General features: G+C 56.9%; 1 protein-coding gene across 2 annotated transcripts in view; it reads right to left on the bottom strand.

The window, feature by feature from the left end:
- Positions 1-9,726, bottom strand: part of DOC2B (double C2 domain beta) — a 34,780-nt gene extending 25,054 nt beyond the window's left edge. For both annotated transcript variants that reach the window (XM_033004787.2, XM_033004786.2), the window contains exon 1: positions 9,184-9,726. In XM_033004787.2, coding sequence (XP_032860678.1) covers positions 9,184-9,514 — 331 coding nt within the window. In that variant the 5' untranslated portion in view covers positions 9,515-9,726. The remainder of the gene's footprint in view (positions 1-9,183) is intronic.
- Positions 9,727-10,343: the final 617 nt, after the last annotated feature.

A 10,343-nucleotide genomic window follows, 5' to 3' on the forward strand; every position in this document is an offset into this window, starting at 1 on the left:
AGCCCCGCTCCGGCGAGACGGGCAAAACCTAAAAGCACCGTCAGCAAAAGCTTGTTTTGCAGATGGGGACTAAGGTCCTGCTCCTCAGCACTGGTGGCCCACGAGCAAACCTTAAGCAGTTCCTATTCATCTTGGAGCTGCCTGCAGATGGGAGGGAATGGACAGGAGTGCATGACACCCCCTAGCTCTGTTGGGCTCCCTCCTCGGCTCTCCTCCAGCCCTGGAGGGGTTTTCCTCTACGCAGGGAGTTTTTTTAATTGATGGTGAGTCTTGATTCCTGAGGAAGGGTCTGCCTGCAGCTGAGGGATGTGGAAACATCAGCAGAACGTGTTGTGCTAATTGCTTAAAAACTGCGGCCATATGGAGATTGACAAAAGGGATCAGCTAACTTGGGGTTTGGCAGCTAAGGTGCTGCTGTGGAGCTGAGGGCGAGCGCTGCTGAGAGAGCCAGGACCCAGCAGGGCGGCGGGTGCTGAGGACACATCTCCCATGGGAGCAGCCCCACAGCCTCTGTTACCTCCTGGGGATGCGCCACCGGATTCAGCACAGTGGCAAAGGCAGAGACGAGGCTGGTGCTCAAGCTGCCCACGTCCCTGGCTGGCTGCTCCCAGGCAGACTGGCCCCAGGGTTGCTCAGGGGGCTGAGGAAATGGCAGGAGACCTCCGGTTGAATCCAAGGGTGGGAACCATGCTGCAGCCCGCAACAGCTCTGTGTGAACCCCCACGGGACTGCAGCCCAGTCGGAGAGCCAGCCCTGCGCTCCCAGAGTGGGGAGCACACCGAGTGAGCGGCTAAGCAAGCCAACACCAAAACACTGGCATGGGTCTCACCTCTCTCAGCCCTCCTGCAAACCTCCGGCAGCACATCCAGCCCTGGCTGTGGGAGACCTGCAGTCTCCAGCCGGCAGGATTGGGCCCAAAGCCTCCGGGCTGCAGCAGCCAGCTCCAAACACGGCCCTCCACAGAGCAGCCGAATCGCCCTTCTCCGATTGCTTTCCCCCTCCCACCCATCCTTGCAGCTGAGATGCAACTCGATTGTGCTCTTAATTAGGGGAGCGAGTGCCTAAAAAAGAAAAGGGCAGCAATTAGACTCGAAGCGCTGTTACTAGATGTATTTAACTCGACTGGGCTATTCTGAACGCTGCCCTCTAATCACACAGGCTGCAAATAAAAAAATATAAATAAATGTCTTTGTCAGGCATTACAAAGGCAGCTTTGCGCTCTCCAGACAGCAGGCAGGATGTATCATTATTATTACAATTATTCTGCTCCAATGATAAAATAACCATTAGGAAGAGCTAAACTCATTAGCAGGTTCTGACCCTCTTTCCTCTCCACGAATTGGGAGAGATTGATGGGAAGGTGCCAGCCAGGGTCTGGCATTTAACACAGGCTCTAAAAAGGAAAATCAATCTGACTTGCACAGGAATGCGGCCTCTTCTCCCACTGACCTTTGGGCATTTTGATTAATTCAGTGGGCCACAAAATTATGAGAGGCCATCATAACCAGCAAATGTGTCTCTGGGCTTAGCCGTGGGATACAACGAGCACGCCCAGAGCCCACGGGCAGCGCGGCGTCCTGGCACAGCACTGCTACTGCCCTTGTTGGTGGAGTCGGCAGAAATTGTTTATTGCTGACATTTCCCATCAGCGCCCAGGGTGATGGGGAGGCTGAAGTAGCTTCTATTTATACCTGCGGGATGAAAGGCAAAACGCGGTGATAAATCTGTGCTCTGCTCCCTTATCCAGCCCCTGTCCTTGAAGGCTACGTACCCTTGCCTGGCCCATGCAGGGTGGCAAATCCACCCCCTCAGTGGCCCTGGGACACCCCATGGAGAAGAGTTTCTCAGCCCAAGAGATGCTCAGGACCTGGAAGAGGCACCGGCACTTGCAGCACAGACCCATGAGATTCAGCACAGCCCGCAGAGGAGGGAACCAATGACTGAGTGGGCTCCTTACCTTCCAAAGTCAGGGAAGCTTTCACATCACAACTGCCATTACAAAGCTCAGCAAGGTTCCACACTGGGAGAAATCGAGGTGTGCACAGAAAAACCACTATAGAACTAATTAAAAAGAAGTCCAAAAGCTTTAAGTCCCTCTGCTTATCAGCATTGCTGCTCCCAAGATAATCTGCTCAAGGATTTTGTGCCAGGGAGATCAGAGTGGAGCAGTAAAAAGACTGCTGGGGATTGTCTGGATTAGCTCTCCCTTACAGAAAGCACAGGTTCAGTAACCTTCAGACTGGGTATTTTTTAATGCACTATAAAAGATAGGTCCCTATTCTTCTGTTGCTTTAATTTTCCTCTGCAATGGAGATAATTTTAAAGGTCCTGAAAGGCAGCAAGTAATTCTGTGCACTTATAGCCCCATGTAAAATGTCGGTAAATGACTCCTCCGGAGGAACAAAAATTATTTCTTGCCATTTCCAAGCAGGGCTGCTGAAGATTGCTTTGGTGGCAGGCTGTGTGTGCTCGCTCCTGCCTCCCCAAGCGCAGTAACACCTTATCCAGGTCCAGCAGAACACGATGGGGCAGCGACCAGCAGCGAGCAGCAGGGCAGGCTCAAGGACTGACTACCCTGCCCCACATGGGAACGAGCCCCTGAAAGCCCCAAGCCCCTGAGTGCCCCCCAGAGTTACCCCTGGAAAACAGCACTGTCAGTCTCAGCAGCCTCCCACAGCTGGGGCCAAGCTGGCCCAGCAGCTGCAGCGCCCCTGGTCTGTGCACAGACCCAGTTGGGCTGCTGCTTACAACTCATGTGCCTCCAAGGGGAGAGGGTGCTTGGCTTGTCAGGGATGGATCCTGTAAGGTGCTGAGTCAAGGCGCTGCAGACCCTGATGGTTGTGAGCCCCCAGGTCTGACGGTAGCACTGACCTCTGGCATGAACCTACAGCCACTGGCATCGCTGTGGGTTTCAGCATCAGCTGGGGAAGGTGGTGAAGGCAGGTGGCCACGGGATACTTCTGAAAGTCAGCATCACCATGAGCTACTCCATGAAAAAGGTGTCCTGTGGAAGGTTTTGGGACGTGTCCCAGGGGCAGCACATCACGCTGGGACACAGACATTCTTGTCGGCACCTGGACCACATGGTGCCAGTTGGCAGCACTGTGGGACTCCGGTCCATTGCTGCAGGCAAGGAAGGACGTTCCCAGTCTACACAAAAACCCAGCAGGGATTGGATCCAGCACACAGGCAGGTGAACTTCCTTCCTCAGGAGCTCCATGGGTGTGGTTGAATTCAGCAGGACCAGGAGTGAAGAACAAGCACAACTTTTCTTTCTTGCAACTGCTCCCTACCTCGTCACGGGTTTTTCACTTAAAATCTACAGCAATTACTATTTCTTCATTTTGGAGACACAGCGCCAGCCCCTGGCGAAGCTCCGGAGTAGGGAGCTGCTTCTTTGTGAGGCTGGTTGATGGATGCTCATCAGCTCTTCTGTCTTCTCCAGGAGGAGTGTTCAGAGGAACACTTATCTGCTCAGAACAGTTCAGAGATGCAATTATGTTTTACAGCACTAAATGGTCCCTGATGTCAGCAGCAATTAGACTTTCAGCAATTTCAATTTAGAGATGGCCTTCAAATCTCTCCCTCTCTCTTCCCTTAATGAAACACGGTATCACAATTAACAACACCCCAAAATTGCCTTCAGTGTTAAATACAAAGATAAAAGATCTGGGAACCTCGTGGGCTCAAGCGCATTGGAGAGAGGGGTGTCAGTGAAGGGACGAGAGCAGCAGAGCTACTGTGGGGTAGGAAGCCTCGCTCCTCCATCCAGGCATTGCCTCCCCTCCTGCACGCTGGGAGCAGGGGAAGGTGAAGGGCTGGGCAGGCTGCTGGGGAGGGAGGGAGCCAGGCAGAAGGAGGGCCCCTCATTAACCAGCACCCACACGGCCCCTTCATTAGCAGAGACTCTGGAGGCCACAACTTGTATGCTCCCTCCATCACTGTTGGAGGAGGGGAAGCCTGGACAGACCCTCCTCGCCTTCACACGCTGGCCTCACTGAGCGTCCCGCATTTATCTCCAGCACTGCAGGGTGTCCCTGGCCATGGCCACCCCCTGAGAACAAGTACTTCTGGGGGCTGAAGGCTTCTCGGCTCCTTGGAGGACCAGGAGCACCCGACGTGCAGCCTCCACCTGGATCGCTGCTGAGGCGGCCAGCAGGACAGGGCGAGAGCTCACCCCACGCCAGCACCTTCCTGATACCTGGGTATCCCACGGGAAACCAGACAAAATCTAATCTAAAGTCACCTTGGTTAAGACACCATGTCTACCTTGAGAGGGCTACAAGCTCCCCGATACTCTTAAACCTCGGGTCTGACACTGCCTGGTACCTACACACATTTCTTTGGTGTAAGCAGATCAGGTTGTGGTACAGTTGGCAAAACGATGCTCCAGGCTCTGCCGAAATCAGCAGTGGTTTGTTTAGTTTCCCGAGTAAAAAAGTACTTCTTTTGGCCTTATCTGGATTGAAAAGACGATTCAAAAGTTATAAATAGCAGTGGCAACATATGCTAAGGAGCTGCGTTTCAGAAGTAAATATCCTCATCGTTTCAATGCACATTTCCCCTCATCATCTCTCCTGCCTCCTCCTGTCTGGCCAAAAGCACTGCCAGGTGACTTGCAAACCCTGCACCCCTTAAGACCTTCATTCTTCTTTACGTCTTTAAGCAGCCAGTAATTAATATCTGCGTGACGGCTTTGCCTGCCTAATTATCTTCTTTGCTCAAAATAAGAGTCTTCCTAAATAACTTCTGTGCCGTTGCCTTGCAGCAGGCGTCACGAGCAGCCGTGCACCAGGACAGGCCTCTCAGCTGTAGTTTGGAGAAGTCGTTTTTATGCTACTGCAGCTTGGGAGCTTGCGAGCCTGCTTCTCCCATGAATAAAGCTGGGCACGCTATAAAATTGGCTGGGTTTGTACATATATAAACAGCCCTGAAGCACTGGCAGGAACAGTATGGGGCAGCTCTTCCAGAAATGCCAGCTCCCACTGCAATCCCCTGCTCTTGGGCTGCCTCCCCATCTGGAAACCCAGAGCCAAACACATATAGAGGAAGGAGGAAATTCCAGCACCGGCCACAGCCTTGCTCCAAAGGCAAACAGCAGCTCAGGGGAACAGAACATTTTTTCAAGGGCTAGAAACTTGCTGGCACATTACAGAAGGATGACTGCTTCCTCCAGTGCTGTCCCCCAGCAAAAGCAGCCATGGCTGTGCTCCCTCAGAGAGACCATGTTTCTACCTCTGTGCTGCTTATGCAGAGATTTCAGAGACCTTTAAAAATCCCTCAGGTACAAATTCACACTGGTGCTGGTGAGGGGAAAGCACAGCCACTCAAGGGGCAGTGATTTGTGTGGAATCAGGGGAGATGGGAGGTGAGATCCAGCTCCTTGCAGGTGGCACATTGCCATCTAGCTGGCATTTGCTTATTTTTCTTGTGAACCAAGTTCCCCTGGCAGTGTGCCACCCAACTGGGTAGGAAGCATCCCTGGTGGCTGGGGACCCCAGGGGACAAGGCACTGCTGCTGTCACCAGGGTCCAGACGGGAGAACCAAAGATGAGGTGAGAGCCGGGTGTCCCGAGGTAGTAAAAGCAAATCCCCCGCCTCCCATCCCCAAATCCCTGCTGGTCCTCTCAGCTCACAGCAGATGCTAGCACTGGTCCACTGGTACCAAACGCCCATTTTCCCACCTCTCCTGCCTCATTCCCCCTTCCTCAGCAGCTTTGCTGGGGACAAACCCACTGCGGGAAGAGTCCTGCTCTGTCAAGCTTAAGCTCCAGTCCTGAAGAGCCCCTGCAGAGGTGGAACAGAGAAAGCACAGGGCAGCGACGAGTCCCTCTCCCAGGGGTCTCCCAAAGGCCCTGGTATGGCAGAGGATGCTGAACACAACCCTGAAAATCCTCACAGCATTGCTGCTGGCAGGTCTGATGGGAAAGGCTGGCTCCACGTGATTCCCAGTGCTCCCAGGGCCAGCCCCAACGTCTCTGCTCATTATCTGCTCTGTCAGCTCCCCGGCCCTGCCTGCTCCCTGCCACTCGCTGCATTCAACAGGCTGCTTACAGCTACCCCACAGGGACCACGCTTGTTTTCCTTGGCACCTCCCCAGCTCCCCTGAGCACTGCACTCCCTGGCTCCACAGGGCTGCACTGCAGTGCCCAGAACCGCTGGCCTTAGCCCCACATGCCCCAGAGCCATCAAGCCTCTGCATCAGCCTCCCAGTGACCAGTGCCATCTGCCTGTGGCAAACACCCTGGTCAGCAGGTCCCCTCCCACCCTACCGCACCTTGTCCGGGTCCCTACTCATCTCTGGACAGATCCCACCTGCCTCCTGCAGCCCTGGGATTCTTGGTTTTCCAAAGCACCAAACACACACATGCACACACTGCTCCCTGCTCCCTGTGGATGCCAAACCGCTGGGTCAGGCCACCCTGCTTGGATGGGAGCAGACACTGATGCTTCTCCCAGGGCTGCCCTGTTCTAGGGCTGCCCACATCCCAGGGAGAGGTTGTTTGCGGGAGAGGAGCTCCTGCCAGCTCCACCGGCACCTCCCAGGATTGCTGGTGGGGTCAGGAACATCACTTGGCAAAGGATTAAGAAATGCAGTGCAGGGAGCCAGCCCAGGGGAGCTGCAGAAGGGCACAGGCAGAACCTACCCTGCATCGCTCCCTGCAGCCCTGCCAGGGGATCCAGCCCCTGCCTGATGCCACCCTGCAGTGACTGAGCAACACGGCCCCGTCACCCATCAGCCTGGTGCTGCTGGAAACCCAGAAGTACCAGGCTGGAGAAGTAACCCCGGGCAGGAATGAGTGTAGGGGAAACCCAGCCAAACGCATTTCTTCAGGCAGGGGCAGCTCTACTCCTCCCACCCGGCCAGCCAGCACCTCTGCTTTGGTGTTGGAGGAGGGAAACCCACAGGCAGGTGGGACAAACGGGAAAGGAGCCATCCTCTCCTCCTCCCAATGGATCCTGCCAAGGCAAAATCCCTCTCCCTGCATCTTTCCAGAGATGTGCTGGGAGCATCTCTGGGGAGTGAGGCAAGACGCCCCCCTGCCCAGCAAAACCTCGACTGGTGGGTGCTGCACTCAGGCTCTGACACCACCATCCCCAGAGACCTCGGTCAACATTCTGAACCCTGTGTGTCACCCAAGGGAACTGACACCACTTAAACCCCAACACCGTCCTGCCATACAGGCAGAGACAGGTTCCCCAGGGGAAATTTCGTGCAGGTGACTAATGTAGCAGCCCTGAATCACCTGCCAGGGATGTGGGGGAGCTGAAAGACTCCCCAGCATAGCAAATGGCTCAAGTCAGGCTGCACGAATCCCCTCCCAGCTCCCCACCCAGGAAATGGGGCCAGCAAGCCCTCATCTGGCTTTGCAACTTGGCTGCTAAACATGGGAGGAGTGACGGTCTCATCTTCCACATTTATGCCAACCAGTGCCCTGAGAGTAGCTGGGGCCATCCCGTGCTGTCTGCAGAGATGTGACACCAGCAGTCCCACCTTCCCACTCTGCTCCTGGCACCGCTGTGTCTTTGTCAGCTGAAAACCCACCACATCTGGCAAAACAGCCTCAGCAGTTTGCCTGACACCTGTTACGCTGTAAGAAACACTCTTCTTAACACCAGCCGGGGTGAGACAAACACCCGCCAGCCCCTGGCACAGAGCCGAGCCGCTTCCAGCATCCCCACTGGAGCTAAATGCAGAACACAGCACCTTGGGCAATTTCCCTGCAAGTCACCCAGTGCAAGCGCTGCACCCCAGAGCCCCGAGAGCTTCAGCTCCCGCACACACCTCTGCCCTAGCTCCTGCCCCCTGAAGCTCAGCTGCTCCCATTTCTATTGCCGGGATGAGCAAAGATAATCTAATAATTAGAGCAGCAAATAACCCAAATCCGGTTAAAGTCACTGTTAACTGCCCAGCTGGGATAAACGTGGCTTAGCAGAGATGTTCTCCCTTGGAGTGCAGCGGCTATTGCCTCCTCCAAAGAGAGCGTGACCCTGACACGGGGATGGGGAGAGTTTGGGCTTGCACGCAGAGCCCCAGACTCTCCCAGAGCTGGTGGTCAGCAGGCAGAGGGGGGCACTGGGGCTGCCGTGCTGCCTTGCGCAGCAAGCACAGCCCTTCCAGGAGCTCTCCCTGGGGTCATGCTCTGGGGTTTGGCATAGATGGCAGCAGCCCAGTGCCCAGCAGCGAGGGAGCGATGCCGAGGCAGGGCTGTGACATTTTGCACAGCAAAAGCCACCGCCTGCCCAGCGCTGGGCTGTAAACAGCTCAGCCTCCCTCCTTCCCCCAGGATGAGCACACAGCACCTCTCAGCAGCACTGACTCCCTTCCTCGGCATCTCTCGGCTTCAAACTTTGTGCTCAGCCCCTCACAGAATCTGGCCCCTAAATGCTGGGCTGAATCGAGACCTTGGGTCTTAACCGACCTCAAGGAAAGCAACACTACCCACTGTGGCTGACAGAGCCAGACAGCAGCTGCTTTGCAGCCTGCAAGCTCCACCGAGCTGGGTGGGAAGGACGTTTTGGGTGGGGAGGGGTTAAACCTCACTGCAAACACCTGCATCTACCAGAACCAAAGCCTTCTGTTGAAAAGCCCCTCCTGGTCTCATGCAGGGTTCTGTCTGAAGCCAGAGGGTGAGGAATGACACGCTGGAGTTGGCTGAGGGAGAGGGCAGAGACTTCCCCGGGCGGCTATCATTCTGAACAGATCTCCCCAATCTGGAGCCGGGCGATGCTGGAGCGTATTGCCAGCTAATCAGCAGGGTGGCTGGAGCAGGCTGCACCACTGAGACAGATTAACCGAAGGGTCTGAGCCTGGCTGGCAGCCTTTGGAGGCAAGGAGCCGAGCAGGGACGAGGCAGAGAAGTGCATCAACCACAACGGCAAAGCACAGCAACTGGTGGCTCTTGGGAGACTTCCCTAGTTTGGGTTCAGTGGCCAGCCTGGCTGCAGCAGGGACACTCCCAGGGCCTCCCTCCACCCAGGGACAGCGCTGGAGCAGTGCTGTGACAGCCTCCCTGGCTAGAGCAGAGGGCTTGTCACTGCTGCAACATAAGCCCAGGGATGGACAGCGTGGCCAGCAGCTGGGAAGGGTGCACGGCTTGGGAGGCAAGATGGGGGACCAGTCCTAAGACCCACCCTTGCCCTCAGCACCCAGAAAACTCCCATAGAAACTCAGGAACTCACTGCAGTCGTCAGACTCGTAGCCCTCGGGGTCCACCAGCTCCTCGGGTGCTTGGCACTTGGCCGGCTGCTCGGTGGGTGTCGTGCCATACGCCCCGAAAAGCTGATCCACGTCCTCGTCCTCTTCACGGGGGGCCTCGGCGGGGCTGACGGAGGGCTGGCTGACGGCAGAGCGCAGGGTGCTGCTGCGGCCGACGGCGGCGGGGAGCCCGCGGGGGAAGCGGGGGAAGTAGTCGGAGATCTGCTTGATGGGTTTGATGGGGCCGGGGCAGACGTCAATAGCCATGTGCTCCTGGATACTTATGGTCATTTTCTCTCCTTTTCGGAGTGTCATGCATGCGGCTGTCGGTGCCAAGCCCCCCCGGAGAAGCCCGGACTGTGCGTGAGAGAGCCGTGAAGTTTTTGCCAGGGGAGGCAGAGGCAGGTGAGGGGGGAGGCTCCAGTGGGCACCTTACGTGGTTCTCGTGCCCTGAGCCTCAGACACCGCACGCATGCTGCTGCCGCCAGCCCTGGCTCTCGCACAGCCCCTGATCCTGCCAGCGCTGCCTGTGAATAAATGAGCGAGACGGAGAGACGGATAAGAGGCAGGGGGTGGGCTCTCGGGTGATGTCACCAGCTAGCAACAAAGCGGTACCGAGGAGCGGAGGAATGAGGGCTGTGGCCGGCCTGCCTCCCCGGCCACACAGCCACCAGCGTGGGCAGTCAGCCCCCCCCCGCCCCTTCCCCAGAAAAGCCCCACCATGCCCAGGGGGTGCAAAGCAGAAGTTGGGTCGAAGCCCACCTCCCCACACCTGTTCACCCCATCTCCCTGCCAAAGCGAGGTCGGTCTCTGCCAGACCTCTCCGGAGAGGGGAAGGTCACCGCACGGGGTCAGGAGCCGCTGTCCTGTTGCGTTGCATCCCCGGTGCGCCGCGGAGAGGGAAGCAGGGCTGCCCCAGCCCCCGGGGACCAGCGTAGCCTCCGTGTCCTCCCGGCTCACTGCGGGGCCGTGCCAGGGAGGTACTCTGCTGCATACCGAGCAGGGGCGCGGGTGGCACGCTGCCCGCTCCCAGGGGCAGCCCAGATTGGGCACCCCGCTGCCGTAGCTGGCCCCAGCCCACAGCTGTGTCCCCTCCGGAGCTCAGCACCAGCTGGGTGGGCTGGGCGAGCTGCCCACAGGATCT

This window comes from Tyto alba, unplaced genomic scaffold (assembly GCF_018691265.1).
Source record: "Tyto alba isolate M040663 unplaced genomic scaffold, T.alba_DEE_v4.0 Super-Scaffold_19, whole genome shotgun sequence".
In the NCBI taxonomy this organism is placed as follows: Eukaryota; Metazoa; Chordata; class Aves; order Strigiformes; family Tytonidae; genus Tyto; species Tyto alba.